Consider the following 22,972-nt stretch of genomic DNA (forward strand, 5'->3'; position numbering starts at 1 on the left):
TAGCTCCAGTAGACACTGTCGAGTCTTACCACACATCCACCGCAATATCCTCATCTCCGCTACACCTACTTTATTCATTTTAAGAAATAAATAAAATATGATAATATTCAATTAATATTTTTTATAACTTAAAAGTTTTTAAGTATTAAAAAATATATAAATTTCGCTGAATTATTTTTTATGATAGACTTTATTTAACTTTTTAATAAAAAATACTCATCAAACAATTTCACCAAAAATCATAAGATTTTCCCTAATTTTTTTTTATTGGCTATGATACTTTCCTATTTTCCACCACACAAACTTATTCTCTCTTTATTAAAGATAATATAGAATTCCTCATATAATATTTTTGCAAAGAAAGTCGTTTCGAAGAATTTTCAGTAAATGAATTCACGTGACAGTAGCAAATGATGTTTTAGCTTTTCTTATAGTTTTTTCAACTGCACAACTAGTATCAATTGAAATTAACGTAGCAAGGCTTTATAGTTTATATAGAAAGGGCTCATGCTTGTCATGATTGGCTGTCTGATGAGTATCGGGATTGCAATTTGTGGTGCTGTTGGGCTTTGTTGTTTCCATAACCATAGCTGTTGAGGGTGGGGTTCTGCATTTTGTGATTATGCAGATTCCAAGGATTTGTGTTGTTTTTTTTTTTTCAGCTTTGTATTTGCTGGGGTGAACTTTGTTTTCCGTTACCCCTTATAATGCTTTTGTTGGGATCGTAACACAAACATTCAATCTACATAGCAATTACGTATAAAAAATTATAGCAATGGTAGTTAACGTAATTGAGATTGAACAACCATCAAATTGAAATTATTATAGTAATTAAAAAAAACTGAAAACCAGTGTATGTTCAAATTCAAAAGCACAAACATGATAAGATGTTAATACACTAAAGATTAGTATAGAAAGACATAAAATTATAATTAATTTAACTATTAAAAGATTAAAAAATTATATTGATTTTATTTTTTTATCAATCTGATGACCTTTTATTATTATTTTATTATTTTTTTAATTTTAAATGTGTTTTTAAGAATTTATAGGTTCTTTCAAATTTTATAAATCTCCCTAAATAAAAACTATTAAAACAGCTAATTAAAATCACCATTTTATTTCAATTTTACATCATCTAAGTAAAACCCTACAAGGTGAAACATGATTGCATGCATGGGGAGTTTCACAGAGAAGTTTATTTATTGCCATCACATGCAGCATTATGGCCTTGCCTCCCTGTGCATACTCATTTGTCATACAGCGTGAGTACGTAGATATTCATCATGATGCTCAAAGGGTATAGAGTACTTATTGTCTAATTCAAGTTTTTATATATTATCGCGCATTACTTTAGTAATATGTACGTTATTATTTTTAATGTGTACTACTTTAGTAATATATACGTTGTTATTTTTAATGTTATAGTAATAATAATTAATATATGTTTAGTCATACATTAATTGTTCGATACTATATCAAAGGGCTATTCACTTATTCGGTGCGTGTAGCAAACGTGACAGCCATAAAGTGTTGTTTTTTGTTTATGTTATTTTTTTCATAAGGAGGAGAACAAATGTAATGAAACCCATTCGCTTTCGTTGCCTAGGGATCCAATAATCGAGTGGGGTGTGCTATGCTTAATGGCGAGGATATAAATTTTCACGTTATTTGTATATTTCTGCCAGAATTGTTTCAATTTAAACTAAATTTGGAGTTATTTTTTTATCTTATAAGAAGAAACATGGGAATAAAAAAGGTTCTCATAGTATATTTGATATGATAAGAACTTTTTTTATCTTTGAATTATATATCTTTGAAATATATATATATATATAAATAATGTAAGGTTTGGTTGTGTTTAAATATGGGTTAACAATTTATTTAATCAGAGAATCCTGTTTAATTTTTTTTTTTGTAAATTTTTTTTGAATCAACGGTCACTACACACAATACACACGATGAGCGAAATTAATCTCACAACAAGTGAGTTAGACTTTGGAAGACATTAATGATATTTGATTTAGGAATGAAATAACAAAATATTCTTAATTATATATAGTTATTTATTTAAACTCATGTATAAATTGATTTTTAATATTTTCCTTATTGAATGCTAGTATTGTATAAACATTTTTTCTTTTTTCTTTTATTAATTATTTTTCCAATTTAAATTGATTAATAAAATTTAAATTTGTTAATTACTTTTTTTTAAATATAGTTAATTTATAATTTTTTAATAATATGGGATCTTTTTTCGATACAATTTATAATATGAGATCTATGCAAGGTCCATGGGGATTCAGATAATCGGTACAAGGAAAAAATTACCTCAAGATTAGGTCCATGTCTATACTAAATAACTAAATTACTATTTGTAGGTTGTCCTTGATTTTTTGTTAATTAATTTCTTAATTTTTAAACATCTATTTATTTATTGGAAAAATATTTGATTACTACTGTATAATTGTAAAAATAAGTTTTATTTAGCTTTTAATTATTTTCACACATAAAATAGTTTATAAAACAGACAATCCTAACACTTGATAATTTTTTTTTATAAGAAGTAAACAACAAGTTTAATTTCACTAGAATTGAAAAATAAATACACTATTTATATATTTCAAAAATAAATTTATTTTAGAGGAGTTTTTTTGTTATTTAATCATGGTATTTGTTTTGTAGACTTTAATATTGGACTTTGAATGCATGCATACTCTCTTGCCGGGTATATTTATGAATATGTTTCTACAAGCTTGTTTTCTCTTTTATTAACGTAGAAAAACGCATCAATAAATAGAAAGAAAATAATAGTGGAAGTGTTTGCTTACGAGTGTACACAAATGATGCACGCATTCCTCCTAAAAAATTGATGGGGCTTGAACAAGCAAGAAAGATCTGACAGTGCATTTATTTTAACGATTTAAATAAGGTGGAATTTGTTGAACTTGTGAGTTCCATTCCACATACACTCTTCCACTTGTTGAAATGTTTCCGATATATGTACACATAATTCAATATCGCGGGGATAACATGCTTAATCCGCAAGCGCAATATAGTAATATAATATTCCACTACGAGATATTCAGTTATCGTAGAGATGCAAATAAAACGACAATTGCAGTTCACACTAAGATATACCAAATTATATCATTATAATTAATCACTTAGTGTCAATCAAATTACGCAAGAGGGATGCGGTTATTTGAGTTTAATTAGTTGTTTTTTGCCTTCTCTCGTTCATGTCTATTTACTTATGATTTTTTTAGTCTCTTATGTATTTTTACTATGTCAATCAAGTCTAATGTTGAGCATGAATATTAGTTGATAGATGAAATTCTTGTTCAAATGTCGATCAACCTTATTATTGTAGCAAGAGTTAAACACTTTTATCTTATATCAAAGTCACGTCAACATGTTGTTAGTATAATTGTCTAGCATGAACTTTGATAGGATCTCGGGATAACAATTATGTTATTATAGGAAAATTGTTATTTAATTGAATGCAGTTCAATATATATACCCTAACACTGGATACTTGTACACTTAAATGTTTTTTTTGACTAAGTCTCTTATCTTTTAGGCATGATCTAGCTACAAGAAAAAAATTTCAAAATTAACTTTTAAATATGAAGTTATATTATATATTTAATGAAGAATTTAATTATTCATAATAATCTTATATGATTTAAGCATAATTATTTACAATAAAAAATACATATTATCAATATAGTCTATATAATTACTTAGTGTGTTTCTAGTGTTATGAAATTATTTTAACTCAATCATATGTATCAAAACTTTAATGATCATACATTAAGAATGCAAATAATTTTATAATATTATTTAATTATAAATTACTGATTTTTAAAGTTATTATTATAAAAATTAATAAACTCAGCAAATATAATAATGGATTGTGATTTATTTTAAGCTATTATAAGTGTAGAGCTTCTTTTTTTTTTTCTCAAGTCTCAATCTTTAATTCTAAATATCTAAGTGCATTAAATTAAGAAGAGTGCATGTGATTTGTATTAAAAAATATATTTAATTTGATTAAATATGAATTGGTTGGATGAAGAAGAGAGTGAGAAAAGGAGAAAAAGGTGGGTTAAGATGCGCAGAGTGTAAGACACAATTGCATTTGCATAATTCAATTCCAATGGCATCCATCCATGAAGTCCTGCCCGTTAATAGCACGACAATACCATTTCCCAATAAAAACAGAACAACTTTCCCGCGACCGTCACGACACACGCCGTTACATGCCAATCCAATCCCTCCTCGACACCGCGTTAACGCCGTCTGTACCCTTCTGTGTCCCCAGCCGCCTTTATTTATGGGTCCCCTTACCGGCTCCACCCGGTCCCCTGACCCCACTCTTACCGCCAAATGCCAGTTCCCCTCCAAACCGATTGGTTAAGGGATTGACCGCGGTTGAAAATCATTGCACGCTCTTTTGACCACTCTGGTTAAGTCCTCACCATTCCCCTCCCATCCCAAAAATCACACACAACCCAACCCACCCTTCTTCTTCTTCTTCTTCTTCTTCAAAACCTCAACAGATTGTGGAATTGCGCGTTGAACAACGACTCAATTATTCTCCCGCAAGCTCTGTCCTCACTTCAAAGCTTCGAGGTTAGGTTCTTCGAGAGTTTCTTTGTTTTTACTCCGTCGCTTCCCGAGAAACCGTCGCTTGCGTGAGCGAGGCTTGTAGAACCACGCGAGGAGTGTCGCGGATGAGAGATCTCTGGTGAGGTCTGTGGAAATGGCATCATCGGAGGTGACGATGAAGGGAAATTGCTTGAACCACAACGACGGCGGAGCCACGGAGCCTCATTCGCCGTCCACGGCCAAAGGTACCGCTAACTAATTCAACTCACAGGTTCGTTCGTTTATAGGAAGTGTTTGGGAATTGTAAAAATTATAAGCGTTTTTTTTTTTCTTTTCGGTAGACGCAGAAGCTGCACTTTTCAGGGAACTATGGCACGCATGTGCCGGTCCTCTAGTCACGGTACCGCGGGAAAAAGAGCGCGTGTTTTATTTCCCTCAAGGACATATTGAGCAGGTAAATTAATTAATTAATTAACTAGTTAGTTAATTTAATTTCATTCCTGTCTCGAACTCGTCTTCATAAAATTGGAGAATATGGTTTCCTTTTTGGAGTCAGAGTCTCAGATTTGTGACGGATTGGAGTGAGATGGGTTTGGTTTTTGTTTTTTTTTTTGGGTTTTATGTTTTACATTTAGTTTTGGTCGTGTGGAATAGGTGGAGGCGTCGACGAATCAGGTGGCGGACCAGCACATGCCGGTTTACGATCTCCCACCCAAGATCCTTTGTCGGGTCATCAACGTGCAGCTGAAGGTAGTGTTGGTTCGATCTGTGTCACTTTTTTTCGTTATTAATAAAAAAATTTCTCATGCTTTCGAACAAAGCAATCCTCAAAAAGAGCATGCTTCTTTTTTTCAGGCCGAGCCCGACACGGATGAGGTGTTTGCTCAGGTGACTTTGCTTCCGGAGCCAAACGTGAGTTTCCTCTCCTCGTTAGTGTGTGTTTTTTAGAGAGAGACAGAGTAATTGGGTGAAAAAGTGGTGATGCTTATGATTTTTTTTTAATGTGGGTGGGGATGATGATATAGCAAGATGAGAATGCCGTGGAGAAAGAGCCACCACCACCTCCGCCACCACGGTTTCATGTTCATTCTTTCTGTAAGACTCTGACGGCGTCCGATACGAGTACCCATGGTGGGTTTTCTGTGCTGAGACGACATGCTGATGAATGTCTTCCTCCTCTGGTTTGGTTTCTTGCCTTTTTTCTTCTTTTTTTTTTTTTTCTCTTCCTTGTACTTTGTCTCGGTCGTTATGGCTGGCTGACATTGGATGAATTGCGTGTTTTTTGACAGGATATGTCGAAGCAGCCACCCACACAGGAATTGGTGGCTAAGGATCTTCATGCAAATGAATGGCGATTTAAACATATCTTTCGAGGTAATTGCTCACTCATCGTGTTTTCCCCTTCTAGGTTGTTGTCATATTCTATTGTGTATTCTATCCATTGTGACTGATGAGTCCATTGAATTTCAGGTCAACCGCGTAGACACTTGCTTCAGAGTGGTTGGAGTGTTTTTGTCAGCTCCAAAAGGCTTGTTGCTGGGGATGCATTTATATTTCTTAGGTTTGTTCTACCGTGAATTAGGGTTTTGGATTGCACTGTTTTTTTCACTTTGGAATGGGACTAATTTAGGGATTTGCAGAGGTGAAAATGGGGAACTTCGTGTTGGTGTCCGACGTGCAATGAGACAGCAGGGTAATGTTCCATCCTCAGTTATCTCAAGCCACAGCATGCATCTCGGTGTCCTTGCAACTGCTTGGCATGCCATCTTGACCGGGACCATCTTCACTGTTTATTACAAACCTAGGTTTGTAAATTATTCGTAAAACTATATTGAAACTGATATCATGGGCGAGCTAATGTTGATGGTTTCTTTGTAATTGTTTGTTCCCCCACAGCAGGATTAGCAGCACTTACCATCATTATTATTTTGCAGGACCAGTCCCGCCGAATTTATTGTTCCGTATGATCAATATATGGAGTCTTTAAAAAATAGTTATAGCATCGGGATGCGGTTCAAAATGAGGTTTGAAGGTGAAGAGGCTCCAGAGCAGAGGTATGAGCGATTGATCCTGCAGTGCTTTATTATTATTATTAAATATTATATGTTTGATTCTAATGGGTAGAAACCGTTGATATGGCTTGTTAAAATTGTAGGTTTACTGGTACCGTTGTTGGAATAGAAGATTCTGATCCCAAAAGGTGGAGAGATTCCAAATGGAGATGCCTCAAGGTTGTATCGCATGTCCTTTTGCTACTTCTTTTGTCTTGTTAAATACAATGCTTGCTATAATGTTGTTACTCTTATCATTCAGGTGAGATGGGATGAAACATCCAACACCCCTCGGCCAGAGAGAGTTTCCCCTTGGAAAATAGAGCCGGCTCTTGCTCCCCCGGCTCTAAATCCTCTTTCAATGCCCAGGCCTAAAAGGCCTCGGTCTAATGCAGTTCCTTCATCCCCAGATTCTTCTGTTCTTACTCGAGAAGGTATAATTATTTGGCTGTTTATATTTGATGTTTACAAGAAACCTGTCTTAAATTTGCGGAAAAAAAAGTGGTTGAAGCCTGATATGTTTTTGGTGATTAACAGCATCATCTAAAGTAAGCATAGACCCTTCACCGGCAAATGGGTTTCCAAGGGTCTTGCAAGGTCAAGAATTCTCGACCTTGAGAGGCAATTTTACAGAAAGTAACGAGTTTGATACTGCCGAGAAGTCTGTTGTTTGGCCACCTACTGCAGTAGATGATGAAAAGATGGATGTTTCTACTTCAAGGAAGTATGGTTCAGAGAGCTGGATGTCAATGGGGAGGAATGAGCCTACATATTCGGATCTTCTTTCAGGCTTTGGGACCAGTGGGGATCCTTCTCATTCATCCCTGAAGGATCAAATGAGCCCTGCTTATTCTGCTAGAAAGCAATCATTGGATCATGAAGGCAAACTTCACATGCCTCATCCGTGGCCTGTAATGCCCTCTAGTCTGTCACTGAACATCTTGGACTCTAATGCAAAAGGTCCTACACATGGTGGTGATACATCTTTCCAAGCTCGAGGGAATTTGAGGTTCAGTGCATTTGGTGAATACCCTGCACTGCATGGTCATAAAGTTGAGGATTCACATGGAAACTTGATGCCACCCCCACCTGCACCCCAAACTCAATATCAGAGTCCTTGTTCAAGAGAGCTTATGTCAAAACATGTATCAGCAAAAACTTGTGAGGCTGTGAAACCAAAAGATGGTGACTGTAAGCTATTTGGCTTCTCACTTATCAGTGGCCCTATCGTACCAGAGCCTTCTTTATCACAAAGAAATGTGAGTGAGCCTGCTGGTCAGATGCATCTTACAGCACACCAACAAAGAACATCTGAAAATGATGAGAAGTCAGATCACTCAAAGGGATCAAGACCTGTAGATGATCTAGTTGTTGATGACCATGACAGACCATTACAGACTTCTCAGTCGCATACTAAAGACGTTCAAGCCAAACCTCTCAGTGGTTCTGCTAGGAGTTGCACTAAAGTAAGATCCTTCAATATTTGATTGAAAAATGAGAGCTACAAGTTTACCGGGAAAATTAACCTTATGCTATTTGTTTTAGGTTCACAAGAAGGGCATTGCACTTGGTAGATCAGTGGACCTTACAAAGTACAGTGGCTATGATGAATTAGTTGCCGAATTGGATCAGCTGTTTGAATTTGGGGGTGAATTATTGTCAACTAAAAAAGATTGGCTTATCGTCTATACTGATAATGAGGGTGATATGATGCTTGTAGGCGATGATCCATGGCAGTAAGGATCTGTATTTTGATTATACATCCTTGGTTAACTTTCTATTTAAATATTTTACTTTTCCTTGAGAATGGGACATAATTTGTATAATTCTATATTTTCAATTCAGGGAATTCTGTGCCATGGTTTGCAAAATTTATATCTACCCTAAAGAGGAGATCCAGAAAATGAGCCCAGGTACACTGAGCTCGAAAAATGAAGAGAACCAGTCGGTGATGGCTAGTGATGGTGCAGATGCAAAAGTTGTTAAATGTCAGCCACATCAAAAGTTCAATTCAGAAAATGGCCTTGACGCCTAATGATTAGTAGATTGATTTCCATAGCTTTCAGGTAACTTTCTGCCTCCCATACCAGCTAACTAACACTGGATTCAATGATTTTAGCTGTCTAGATCAAAACTGCCCTATGTAATGTTGTTACAATACATGAATTTTGAATCTAGTTTAGTAGAGGAATTTCATGGTGTAACGTTTTCGTGTGAGCCGCAGATTCTGGGATGGAAAGTAAGGAACTGTCATGAAGCCATCCATCCAGTTGGAAAACATAACTTGAAGATGAAATCGAGGCTGACTGCTGCTTATCAGTGACTGCTTCAAATCAAATATATAAGATGGCATTAAAAGAGTAGTATCCGTCCAATTTTGGAAATCCCGGAATTAGTAGTATATGCCTGCCCAGTTATACAATCCCTAGTATTTAATCAATTGTGTTTTTGAGTGAGGTGATATAGGGTGATATCGACCTTGCTTTTTTTTTTTTTTAAAACAATCCCACCTTGTAGTTGTTGCTGTACATAGTTGTTTCTCTCCCACCCTATGAACAACAACCCATTAATGTAATGAAAGTTTCGTATACCAGGTCGCGGCCTTATGGTTGGTATCCAGTTTATTTGATTTTAATTTTGATTCTTATTCTTATTAATCATAATTTGTGAGATGGTATCCATTCTGCATGATGTATTAATTAAACTTCATTCAAATTCTGCATAAGTTGTTTTGTACCTTCTTTGTTTATTTTTTTGTTTTGTTTGGAGAGGTATACTACACCCTCGGTGTTAGCCACATGGGAAACGAATAATGTATAAAAGCGACAATGTATATAAAAGGGAAACAAAATGTGTTTTGTGATATTAAATCCTTGGGATGAACAACAGTTATGGTTGTCAGCGCTTCATTGGATACGAGATGAGGCCGTCTTCTAGGAAGCAACATTGTCAAGGTCAATTACCCTTTATCTTTTTCGGCCAATAGGTCAATTAGTATCTCAAAAAATGCAATTGACTAATGGAACTCGTTTCTAGGGGTCGGTGCTTTTGCAACCATATTTAGACCCAAGGATTTCATTTCATCATTGTATTTTATGATTTTAAATTTAAAAAGAGGCTCCGCAAGTGGATTTGTCAGCCCAAATATCTAATTTTGCCGTAGATGCATGATACTCTCTTCTTTCAGTTTTTCTCCACTACTAATTTGGCTCAAAAAGACATAATAAGGGTGTGATGACCATGCTTAATAGAGGGGGAAAAACACGAAAAAAAAGAAAGTTGCTTTAAAGTTTTGTCCTTGGCGAAAACTGTATAAAGAGGACAATAGGTTCGACAAACATAAATACAAACTTCACGTCAAAACGCGCCTTCAGAAATGTCCCTGAACTAATTGAACTCGAAGTAGTAGCATCAAGATTCGGTTCGACATGAGCAAGTGAAAGGTACCAAATAGTAACTGCCGCTGCAGGGGGTAAAATTCATGTGAAAATTTCTTCTACCTCAACTTTAACTCAAGTTACCAGAGCTAGTATCGTACACTTGAATTGTGAACATAACAAAGTAAAAACTGATTCTGATTTAACTTGCCAAATTGACTGTGAAATAGCAGCTACCAGTTTGTTTCTTGTCAAAACTAGTTACATCATGCCATTGTAGCCAGCTGAATCCAAGAGTACTGCTTTGATTTGCTCCGGATGGACATCCTGACCTTCTTTGCATTGCTGAAAGAGAAGGAATAATTTTAAATAAATTAATCATCCTCCCAAATTCCTAATTACTAAACAAACAAAAAAAATCTTGCTAATATGTGTCCTTAGGACACTAAGGCACTTGTGAAGAAATTAAAAAGGAAGAAAGTTTTTATTGAAAATTATATGAAAACACATTTTTATGCTTCCCAAAAAAAAGATTCTCTTTTAATTCTTTAATTAGTGCCATAAGGACACCCGATCAGCATTTACCAACAAAAAAAAATATTGAAAGCTTTCTATGTTGTCAAGACAACAAATGTGTCCGATTTCATTTACCAAAGATATTAGTACTTTATTATTCGTAAAGCATTAAGAAGATTATTCAGATAGTGTTTTAGGACTTTATAAAATAAAAAAACTCTTTTAATTCCTATTTACTTCAACAATTAGAGGGCGAACCCTGACACAAATGACCGGTTGGTCATGAGTTTAAATCTAAAAATAACCTCTTTGCACATGCAAGGATAATGTTCTGTACAATGACCCCTTCCTATACCTTAGAATAGCGAGGGCCTACGGATACCAGGTACGCTAGTTCTTTTTTTTTTAGTTTACTTCAACAATTAGGGTAACCTTAAAGACAACTACAGAGCAAATAATGTTCTAAGAAGCAGAAACTACAACACCATTCCAACACTTTAAGACATAATGGATGTGGAAATCATTAGAATATCATGCATTTTATAATGGATCTTGACAGTTATCATGCCAGGTTCCCTTAAAATAAATTCAAGTTTAAGGAACTTCCACATGAAAAATATATCTCTTTTATCGTATAACAAGGTACCAGATTGTAGCATGGATATCTATAACAAGGTCACAATTATTGAGGAAAAATATCAATCGACCTTGCAGCCTGGATGCAACATGAATTGATTTTCAAGTGATGTATGTGTGGATAATAGAATAAAAGTTTTACCTCGGCTCGAAAAATATCCATAGCAAATCCATTGAAGCAGCTGATAACAGCCTGCTGAATGTCTAATCCAAGGTTATCCAAAGCCCTCATGGTTGAGAGCAACAGACTAGGCTTGCGGGCACAAAACATGTGGATGTTAACAGCCCTTCCTTCGCGCAGCCGAACCTCAACCTATGTATAATTGCATTAATAAAAGCTTCTATAAACACATAGTAACATCCTAATGACAAACAAACTGCTCATGCTGTTCCTATGAGCCTAGTGTTAAAACCAAGAACGATAAGTGCAGAGTTGGTAGTAAGACACATGGTTCCTGGTTCATTCCAATTTACACCCCGAAAATAAGGAAAACTTTGCTTCCACATTGTTAAATCATACAGAAAAAATTGCTTGCTGTCATATATCCCACCACTATTACTATCGACCCGTTGAATAAACAATTTAATCAAGATCTTATGTAATAAGTACTTATTATGTGAGGATTTATCTATCTTTCCTATATTGAAGGAGAAATAAGTTTTTTTTTTTTTTTTTGTTACAAGGAGAAATAAGGTTAAACTAGTTTATGGACATATTAAAAGCTATTTTCACGAGTTTTTCTAATCCCTTAAGTCCTATTTGAATAAACTTCTCTATAGACACTTACTGGAGAAGAAAATAAGAACAAAAAATGAAATAAACTTCTCTCAGAAACTAAAATTAACTTATGCATAAATTAAAGACCAATTTTTAGAGAAACTAATACGAGAGAGTTTCTACAAATTATCTTATACATAAGCTAATTTTAGCTTTTATGAAAGAAATTTATTTCATTTCTCCTTCTCTTAAGTACTTAAATTATAGCCTATAAAAAAAGTACTTAAATCATAAGATAAGTCAAATAAACTTCTTTCAAACGAGGCCTATTTCTAGTAACAGGACATCATAAAGCAAGGAAACAAGGTCGATTTGAGTATACATCCAGGCAAAAGGGGAAGTTCCAGCATTGGACAAGAAAGAACATTACCCTAGCAGGTTGGCCATTGGGGCTGGGCAATGAGCTGGGGCACAGTTCTTCCTTGATTCGGCTTGGCAGCGTAGGAGGAGTAGGCGTCAAAGGATGGAAACTTGAGACAGGAGTGAGTGAAGAACCCACTGGTGTCGATTCCAACTCGTTATGCAGATCATTGATCCTTTGCAGAAGCTCCTTCAGATACTCAATTGCATCCCCAAGAATTGAAGCCCTGTCCATCTATCAAACCAAACCAAACAATGTCATAGAATCCAGAGACAGATCCAGATTCCAGCCCAAACCAAACCAACACTAATTAACTATGATTGATTCTAACCCCCAAAATCATGGTGAAAATTTGAAAAAGTAAAAGCAACTATTTATTAATTTGGTTTTCAATGTGGAATTGGAGTTGATTCTGAGAAATTTGAATGTAATCCAAACACACCATAAAGTATAAACCTTTCAAATAATCTCACATTAATTTAACTCCAAGAACATGAAAAATAGTAACTGAAATTTCAAAATTAGGCAAGAGGGTGAAAGAAAAGAAAAGAAGAGTCTTACTTTGCTAATCTTGGGAACAACGGACCTCAACATGTAGAGTCTATCATTGAGCTTCTTCCTACGGCGTCGTTCGGCCATCAAATTCTTAGCAGGCATTCCCTTCTTCTTCCCTTTTTGATCCAAACCGGTGATGACGGTGCTGTTCGCGTTGGAACTAACCCCACCATTCTTCCCAGTATTACCCTCAGAAACATTATTATAATTGCTCTCAGTCAAGTCATCAGAATCATAGTTCAACCCGGAGCCATCGAAACTCAAATCCTCAACCTCCTCGTCCTTCTCCTTCTCCTTCCTCTTCTTCTTATTATTATCACTCCCTTCCATGTTTTTTCTAAGCGCGGCTCTCTTCTGAAACAGCGTGGGTTGCGCCCCGGAGGGTGGCAGCGACTCGAGAGGCCTCAAAAAGAGAGATTTTGAAGAACCACTCTCTTGGAGGCGGCTCTGGAAGCCGGCGAAAGCGGTGGTGGTGGTGTGAGGGGGTGTGAAGTGTGTTGATTCGGGGAGGAGGGGTAGAGAGGGAGAAGAAGAAGCTTGAGGGTCAAGAAAGCCCATATCGAAGGGGTTGACAAGAAAGGGGGGTTTGGGATTGGGAGGGAAAAAGTAGGGGGAGCAGGAGGAGGAGGAGTCCACGGCGGTGGCAGCGTGGAGTAAGAGGTTGTCGGGGTCGAAGGTCATGTCGTGGTGGTGGTGGTGGTGGTGGTGGTGGTTGGTGATGTTGTTGTACCATTCGTCGTCGACGTCGAGCATGGGCTTGAAGGCGCAGAGAGAACCTAAGTCGTTGTTTGTGGTTTCGACGAAACCTGTGTTTGTTGTGGTTGTGTCGGTGGGTATGATGTTGTGGTTTCGAGAGTTTTCGTCTTCTCGTTCGCCCATCCAGGCAACGCCGTTGTTGTTTATTCTCGACATCATGCTTTTCTTGTTTTGTTTTGCTTCACTTCTTCTCAGAGAAGCTTTCTTCTGCTTCGGGCTATTCTATTTTTGGATGCTAGCAAGGGAAATGAGGGGGCAATACGGAATAGGTTGTTGGTGAGAGAGGGGTTGTTAAAGGAAGGGAGTGGAAAGGAGAAGGACGTTGCAGAAGGAAAAGGGCATTGCCTTAGAGAGAGAGAGAGAGTGATGACTAATGAGATTGCGATGGATGGTTTTTGAAGAGAGGGAAAGAGATGGAACGTTACACTTACTTACAGTACCTTCAACAACCAACCACCGCTTCTCCCGTATAACATATAACGCTGCAAAAGAAAAGAAAATGATGAGAGGATCATATGCTATACTCACCCTGTCTGTTTCCGCTTCTCTTCTGCTGCTTCTACACGTGGAACCAAGTTTCACCCTCTCTCACTCTTTTGCTGCTATACTAATACTGCTATTTGGCCTCTTTGCTAGTAATTACCATCATTAAGAGTCTATGTTTTGATACAAGGTTAAAACTTTAGAATGCTTTTCAAAGCTTTTGAGAGTTTCTTTTTAAGTATATTTTTAGACAAACCATCCATTACCTTTCAGCCAAGTCATTACTTATCTACACTTTCTGTTTCAACATTTGTGTATTAACTTTTATCTACATACTTATTTTTTTTTTAACTTTTTTATTACATTAATACTCATTATTTTTTATTTTTTTTGCTGTTCTTTTTAAGAATAATACTTTATTTACAAATATGTCACCGCGTTTAACTTAACATCGGTTTTGTCCAAAACCAATGTTAATAAACCGATGTTAAAATTGTTTTTTGTAGTAGTGATACTATGAAATGAGAAGTAGAGTTGCATTTTTCCTTTATGTATGTGATAATATGAATAATATCTTTTTTTTTATTTAAATGACTTTTGCTGTTTTTTTTTTACCTCTCATATGATGCATGTTTTGTACATACTTCACAATGTAAGCCAATTTGTAGTGTAGATTTTTTTCGTTATTAATAATATCTGTGTTTGATCTAGATGTAGAACGTGAAAGATACGATAACGTGTGTTTAGTTTACTATTTAGGGACAATATGATAAACATGAATGATAATGTGATATGTGAGTATTCACGTTGAATGTGCTTAAAAAGTGAGAAACGATGAAAATAATATAAAATTTGTCTCAAGATGTGAGATATGTGTATAACAATGATCAAGAAAATAGAAAGAGAAGATGGAAATATGATAAATAATGTGATTAAAAAAGATATAGAGAGAAGATGTAGAAACGATGCAAGATAAATGTTGTTTTGAAAGATTAAGTGTATGTTTGTTTTAACATTTCATGATGTGGACACGCGTTCCAAAGCTTAGTTACGTGAGAAGCTAAATATTTCAACTTTTAGTTGAACTACATTTGAAGAGTTTCAGTTAAAACAAACGTACTCTAAAATTATTGGACATTTAACCCTTTAATAAAAAGATCAAATTTTTGGTGGCCCATTGGTTTGAACTGGAGCCTCTTAACCTTTACAATGGAAAAATATTGTTAGTAAAGTGGCAACATGTTTGGATAAATTTTGGGTTTCAATACAAGGTGGCCTCATAAAAAAAATGTTGTTCACGCACATCATCGATCTGATACAATTTTCACCCCTTCCTGTGGTAATTGAGCTTAAACCATCATATCAGAATAAGGTTAATTTTAAAATACCATGCACCAAATTATTCTAATACTATTTTGGTAATTTTATTTCTAAAAGTGATTTTACCTAAACACAATTCAATTTTCTTAAAAGTAATTCTATCAAACTCTAATATAAAAGACTCTCTTCCTCTATCTTAGCCAAATTTGCTCTCTAATTTATGAGTCTAAACATATGACATAAGAAAAAATGAAGCTAGCTTGTTAATGCCAATGTCATCTCATGTAGTCTATTTATCCACAAACGGCTGCGACTATGAACACTTGAATATTATTTGACAATATGTTCCAGTGTATGATTAGGAGGTATTGATTTTGTTTGATCTCACAAACACAAGAAATGTACATGTGCTATTATTTCCATGCAAAAAGTAGAAGAAGAAAAAAATTATTTTGGTTCCCGATATTTTCCTTTGTTTGATTATCATCATTGCCATTCGAAAGTCTTATCCATTCATAGTATATTTTTTCTTGGTTGTGGATAGCACATGCACAATATTTATAATTAAGCAGAATAGCTTAGCAATGTGAAATTGATGTTAACGTGGGAAACCTGAGCTATAGGCTATATAGCATTTAATTCTTGGCGTGGATGAGCGTAATTGTAAGAATGCAAAAGTTTTGTCCTCTTATATGTAAAAGCCAACGCTTATAGTACGGGACAAAATAATCAACTTGTCGAATTGTTCAAGCTAGCACTATAGTAGATATGCAGACATGCATTGGTATATATGCATGTGAGTGTAAGGTGCTTTGTTTGCTTTCTTTTTCAATATATTTTTTTCTTTGGGACCATGAGTTGCTAATTAAGACCCTTCAAGTGCATCATAAACTTGATGTTATTATCATAAATGGATTTTGGATGTCTACTATATATAGCGAATTCACATCATAAATATTGGCCATGGTTATGGCCTATATATGAGAAGTCAAGAATGCTAGCTAGCTGCTGACATTATTATTCTTATAAATAAAAGATGATCATCATTCATCAGGTAACCCTCGATCTTCTTGTGTATAACTAATAACCACATATTGGCGTATTGCTAAAGTAGTAAAGTGAAGCTAATTTTGTTACAAAAATGATATACACTTCTATAATAAAATATACAATTAACAGAGAAAAAAAACAAATTTAAATTTGAATATAATAAATAATAAGGTGAATGAGGGAGATAAACATGAATAATTTATCGTACAAATTATTATCTATGTATCACTTCTCATTTTATTATAAAAGGAAATAGCCGGAGGGTGGGCATATATATATATACATACATGATACATGCACGAGAAATGCAATATGTATTGTGTATATATATGGGTGAATGAATATGACACGGGGAATGGTTTCTTTCAAGTGACCTTCTACATTAACAAAAGTATATGTCTTAATGTGTACGAGAAATGCAAATAAATGATCTCATTATAAAATTTTACTTCTAATATATTGATAAATAATTTATAAATATCTCTCATAGCTTAAGCTTTTTGAGCCTTTAAGTTTGTCTTAACTCTAATAAGCACTGATTTGTAAAAAAAAAAAAAAAAAACTCCAGTAAGCACTTGACATCCCAACTCACTCAAGCTTCTTTTTTTTTTTAAACTGGAACTCATTGAAACTTTCATGTATAAAAAAAGTATAAAAATTATACTTTTAAGCTAATGGTATAAAAAGATTATTTTTAATAAGTTAATAGTATAAAAATTATGGCACACAATGTATATGAAAATTAAACACTTAAAAATACATTATGAAATGCTATTAACATTCTCCTATATATAAATATTTTAAGTAAAATTTATTCATTTATTAATTTTAAATAAATACAAATTTTGGTGGACGTAAAATTTTAGACTTAGTTACACTTTTAATCTTCCCACCTTAATGTTTTTGTGATTTTGGTCGTCTTGTCTTAATTTTAAGCTCACATTTAGTTCTCATAATTTAATTTTTAAATTTTTCAAATTAAGTTTCTTGACTAAAATTTCATTGTATAATTAATAGAAATATAATTGAGGAATGAAAAAAATAAAAGAAATATAATTGAGGTACAATGTATCATTGATTTATATAAATTAGTAAAATAGAAATTTAAAAAATATTTAAATAAACATAATAAATAATTAAAGTATAAAAAATGTAATGAAAGTTAGTTTTTCATTTAAATATTTGATATGTTTTTATTTTATTTTATGAATCTATACAAATTAGTGGCATTTCACTATTTGTACTTTCGTTAATTATTATTATTAAATGATTTTAAAACAAAGAATTTAGTTTGAATAGTTGAAAAACTATAAAAAAAAATGCATGGATAAGGTTTGTTACAAATTGCAATACTTGGATGAGAAACCAGAAGTGTTTGAGATACAATAATTGTGATTTTGACATCAAAACGAGTGCCATTTTTTATTTGTCATCCAATTATATTAGGAAGATGGTAGAAAACTAGAGAGAATCCATAGTAGTGATGAGAATTAAGGGAGGGAAGCTGAGTGTGTAATAGAATCCCAAGTATCTCGTGAAGCTTTTCTGGTCACCGCAGTTACTGCCCAATTGGAACTATAACATCTCTTTCTCTCTCTCTCTCTACCACAGTATGGTACACTCGTCTATTTTTATTTTTTATGTTTTTAGATCATGTCTGTTTCTTTCTTTCTAGGAAGGTTACTCCAAGGTATTTCATTTTCAGCTCTATCCTGTATCTATCAACTTTTATGGATTTTAAAATCCTATTAAATACAGTGTCAAGAAGACAATGTGTTTTGGATTTTAATTTATATATATTGTTACTATAATTTTTTTACACATATATCTAATATAATTTTATCCCCATATTATTAAATTTATTAATATGGTGTGGGAATAAGATGAATTTAATTATACATTTATACTATATCTGGGTAAAAACAATTACATTTGTAATGTATATAAACATTCATTATTTTTTCTGGATGTAAGGGGAACTGTCCAAAATTATATATTAGCTGGCTCAAACGGTATATGTATAATTTTTCTTCATTATATTTGAGTGAGAAAATGTTTAGAAAAATTATCCTTGCATTGCATATGCTGTGAATTTAATAAAATAATTTCCAGTAAAAGAGAGATTAAGTTTGAATTGGGCCCAGAAGATGAAGATGTATTTACATCATCCATGTGTAAATATGGGGTAGAATTGAATGCAAGAAATTAAAATAAAATGGTATGATTTGCTGAATGTGTTAGAAATCGGAGTGGGACAAGAATCTTAAATAAGGTGCAGTAAGTTGTGCGGGTATAGGGAAGGAAAGATACTCGGTCTCCTTTATTATTTCTTCACTGACCTCGTGAACATGGGACATAGAACCTTAATTTGCCCTTGTCTTTTGGGTTATGTCATCGTCACAAAATATTTGAATTCTGCACTCGGCCGAACAAGTTGTTCACTCATCATCATGCACCTACAATTTTCAATTGACGAATTGCTGCTAAGTAATCAAGGCGTGTACACTGTTCAAAAACAAAATTAAGTCGTGTAGAGTACTGTTAGTACATTTTGCTTGGCTCTCCACGGTTAGGCAGTGCATCAACGAAAAAAAGTGTTATGACACTTACCGTTACCGTCCATGTGATTCGCTAAAAAAAAATAAGGGACTGAACAATAAAAAAAGAATTATTTAATGTTTGATTTAAAAAATAATAGAGAGAAAGTATAAAATAAAAAATGATGTACTAGAGAAATACCTAAAAATTTGTAATTCACTAAATTTTCGTATAACTTTTTGTCTAATGTCTAACAAAAAGTAAAAATATAATATTATCCATATTTTTTTATTTTTTATTATCCCACAACTTTTTTCTTTTTCTATATGTGTCTCATTTTTTAAACTTTCCTCTCCAAATATCATACATTGGTTGCGCAGTGAGGGTCGCCTTGGCCGTCGACATGGGCACCTTGGTCGCCGACGAGGGTCGTAAGAACTGTTGCTATTTTTTTTGCACATTATTTTTTTTCATTGTTAATTTATTCAAATGTTTCCATTGTCATCTTCCTCCTTTTTGTTATGTTTTTTTTTTCTTTTGGCAAACTTTGGGGAGGTCAGGTCGTGTCGCCATGCTGCCACCACCATCGCCATGACCCTGTGCTCGCCTCATGCCGCCAAGCCCTATGCCTAGTGGCGTTAGGGGTCATGCCTCCTCCGTGGAAGTGTCTCTCTTTTGTTGCGTCGTCAATGTATTGTTAATGCACCTAGAGTTTTGTAGTAAAATTTATATTATTTTGACCAGTACATAAACACATCAAACAAGATACAACACAAAATTACTTGTATTATGCATCGACCACCAAACAATGTATAATATAAAAAGTTGTCTTGTGACTCAGCTATTTGTTTAGTATTGTTCTGTTTGTCCTACCTTTTTAGCAACCCTTAGATCATCTTTAATAAAGTTGTTGAGTTGGGTTCTTGAGCACAAGAACCCACATTCACCACATGTACTATTATTTTTGCTTAGAAGTTTTTTATGTTAGAGGTTGTGTTCTAAAAAAAGAACTTTACTTTTAAAAAAATATTATTTTTAATGTCATTTGATAAAGAAAAAAAGAGAATTTTTTTGTGCAAGTAAAATCTAAAAACTCAAGTTGGGTTCTAACACTAGAACAAAAATGAAAAAAGTTATTACATCTTATGTGATATCATAGGATCCACAAGAGGTGATCCAGTAATCTAAAATGAGTTATTTCATTAAAGATACTCTTATGTATTATACTAAACATTTAAAATGAGATAGAGATAAAAGAAAGAGAAATATAGATATAATATGTGATTTAATGTGACAAAAAAATATAAAAAATAAAATAAAGAGTTTCAATTAAGGATATATACGTGTAAGTGTCCGTGTGTCTTGTACAAAAATTGCTTACAAGCTAAGTTCAATTCATATAAGAAATTTTCAGAACATGAAAGGAAACACTTTCTATTGATATGAAAGGAAACACTTTGATTCCAGCCTTAATATTGATTAAACATTAGTAGTATAAAAAAGTTTTTTCACATTGGCAATCTATATCGCCTTGGTTTCTTGGAGACCGATGCAGTATAAATGAGGTAGTGTTTTTTATAATACTGAGATGAATATTTTAGTTGATAAAATAAATACTTTTTGGTGTTGACAATTAAATCCGAAATTAACAATTACACAAGAAGAGAAGGAGGATGTTAATCCAATATATCTTGCGAAGCATTGAGCAAGATACAAGAAGCGGACAAAATTAACATGGATTTGAAACTGATGCAGAAGCATTAGGCACTCAAAGATCAAAACTTATGGTTAAAAATGTTATTCTCACCCCACAATTTCTATTCTCACCATTCATGTGGTGACTTTTTCTTTATTTCGAAGATGTCCTTCCAAGTTTTAACAGAATCATAATTATATTGTGCAACATATACAACAAAATGATTTTTCCTCTATTACTATTTTTTTGTTCCTAAAACACAATGAAATTATGATTCCATTTGTGTTATGCACAACAAAAATATGATTATTTTGTGTGTTTTGATTTTTATTTTATTTTTGCTTTTTAAAATGTATTCTGTTGAAAAAATATTAATATTAAGTGGTTAATATGTTAATTTTCTACGAGTGGTTAATGCATATAGATTGATGTAATGTAGATCGTTGATATTTTATGGCAAATATGGGTCATTGCCTTTTCTGATGAAGAGAACAACCATATTAATGACTATGACAAGTAAACAATATTCTCATAATGATGCAATCTAAATCATATATTCATTTGATGTAATCTTAGTCATTACTTTTTGTTAAATACAATACAAAGAGTATGATTATTGACTCACAAGTTAACAATACATCCTGTAATATGAAACAACATCAGTGGTGGTCTAAGACAACTCATTAACAAAAATAAAAATTAAGAACAAATACTAATTTTAAAAAACATTAACCAAAATAAAAAAAAATCTAGCATGATAAAATAAAATAACAAAAAGATAAATTTTAAAAAAATTTAAGTAAAAAATAATTATAATATAAAAAAATGAAAAATACAAATTATACATTGTAAGTGTATTTTCGTTGTGCATCTTGTTAAGATACACAATGAAAATACACTTTTGTTATGTGTTTTTTCAGACACAAAGAAAATGTAATTCTATTGTGCATTGATACAAAACAAAATCACATTTCTATTGTACATACTAATGCAAAAAAAATGTACCTTCAACAATGTTGAAGGAGGCGAGCGAAAATAAGGAAGAATGAGAAGGAGGAGGTGGGAGCAAAGACAAAAGGAAATAAGAAGTGAGGAGATGTGGGTGGGAAGAGAAGAAGATAGAAGGAGAAGTAGCGGCAGATGGGGTGTGGGAAACTAACCTAGGTTTTTTTTTGGCCTTTTACCAAAATTTAGAAAAGTAGGGAGTGTAAATAATAGTATGGAGGTGAGAATAGTAACCTCCTTTTTAAGAAGTATTTTTTTGCTTAGTATTTGAAATCTATAGGCCCAATTCAATAAGTGGGCGCTTGACCCACATCATAGCTTTTATCCCCCAATCAAATTAGTTCCCAATTACAAAATGATACTAACTTGGCAACAATAAGTCATCTTAATACTCCTTTATACTAATAGAGATCTTCACTCACCCTACAAAAAGATTAAGTTTTGTTTTAGGTTATTAACCTAATCATTAAAAGCATAGTTTTAAAATCAAGTGATCGACCCGATCAAGATATTGAATTATTGAGTCAATAATCGAATCAATGAGTTATTATTTGACTCGAATAACTTATACTGTTAAAAATATAACAATTTTATGTCTATGTTAAAAAAAAATCTCATCACAAATTAATATAATTCTAGAAGCTCATCCTTTAAGTTCAATATGTTGACATTCAACCATGAGGTTCTAAACTAAGAAAACAAGTTATAAACAAATAACAAACTCATAACATAAGTTCAACCTTCCAAGTTCTCAATAATTCCTTCATACCTCCACAAAATAATCTTGGATACTATGATTATCACCCTCACAAAATAAAATAAAGGGTATTTTCAATTAATTATATATCAATAAACAAAATAAAATAAGGTTTTTCCCCTTTGTTCTGAAGGAGGAGAGTCATGAGTATATAAAGCCAAACACAAGTCTTTACCCTTTGTTTCTTTGTATTTTTTTAGCTTAAAAAAATAAGTTGAGTGACCAATTGAGGTCACAAATATGAATTTTATTTATTTTTGGCTTTATTTATTACTATCTCCTTTCCATATCTTTTGATGTTTAAGGTTATTGCACATAAATTAAGAAATATTTAATGGAACTAAAAATTATTTGGACCAAAATGATCTTAATACGTTGATCTTTGATACTTGTACCATTAGTAATAAGTATTATATTTGAGAAAAAACATTAATTAGACTTTGAAATTCTAAAACATCAAATGTTTTAGAAAAAAATAG

General features: G+C 33.3%; 2 protein-coding genes across 4 annotated transcripts; one reads left to right on the forward strand and one right to left on the reverse strand.

The window, feature by feature from the left end:
* The first annotated feature begins 4,145 nt into the window (after positions 1 to 4,145).
* On the forward strand, positions 4,146 to 9,253 carry LOC100803498 (auxin response factor 2B). Of its 2 annotated transcripts, XM_003526880.5 has the most exons (15): positions 4,146 to 4,859; positions 4,956 to 5,068; positions 5,269 to 5,364; positions 5,470 to 5,526; positions 5,640 to 5,795; positions 5,904 to 5,988; positions 6,085 to 6,175; positions 6,255 to 6,419; positions 6,549 to 6,668; positions 6,770 to 6,845; positions 6,928 to 7,099; positions 7,203 to 8,131; positions 8,211 to 8,401; positions 8,511 to 8,731; positions 8,890 to 9,253. In XM_003526880.5, the coding sequence occupies exons 1-14, from the start codon at positions 4,769 to 4,771 to the stop codon at positions 8,698 to 8,700; spliced, it is 2,532 nt and encodes an 843-aa protein (XP_003526928.1). In that variant the 5' UTR covers positions 4,146 to 4,768; the 3' UTR covers positions 8,701 to 8,731; positions 8,890 to 9,253. The 2 variants fall into 2 exon arrangements, with proteins under 2 accessions (XP_003526928.1, XP_040872484.1); XM_041016550.1 differs by having other exon boundaries at positions 4,452 to 4,859; positions 5,269 to 5,526; positions 8,511 to 9,253.
* A 672-nt stretch (positions 9,254 to 9,925) lies between these two features.
* Positions 9,926 to 14,171, reverse strand: ICE4 (inducer of CBF expression 4). 2 transcript variants are annotated; one of them, XM_041015956.1, is made up of 5 exons: positions 12,895 to 14,171; positions 12,343 to 12,567; positions 11,337 to 11,507; positions 10,280 to 10,387; positions 9,926 to 10,128 (listed from the first exon to the last, which is right to left on the reverse strand). In XM_041015956.1, exons 1-4 carry the CDS (start codon positions 13,801 to 13,803, stop codon positions 10,304 to 10,306), a joined length of 1,389 nt encoding a protein of 462 aa, XP_040871890.1. In that variant the 5' UTR covers positions 13,804 to 14,171; the 3' UTR covers positions 9,926 to 10,128; positions 10,280 to 10,303. The 2 variants fall into 2 exon arrangements, with proteins under 2 accessions (XP_040871890.1, NP_001238707.1); NM_001251778.1 differs by lacking the exon at positions 9,926 to 10,128 and having other exon boundaries at positions 10,304 to 10,387; positions 12,895 to 13,803.
* Positions 14,172 to 22,972: the final 8,801 nt, after the last annotated feature.

The sequence above is a fragment of the Glycine max genome, chromosome 6 (assembly GCF_000004515.6).
Source record: "Glycine max cultivar Williams 82 chromosome 6, Glycine_max_v4.0, whole genome shotgun sequence".
NCBI lineage: Eukaryota > Viridiplantae > Streptophyta > Magnoliopsida > Fabales > Fabaceae > Glycine > Glycine max.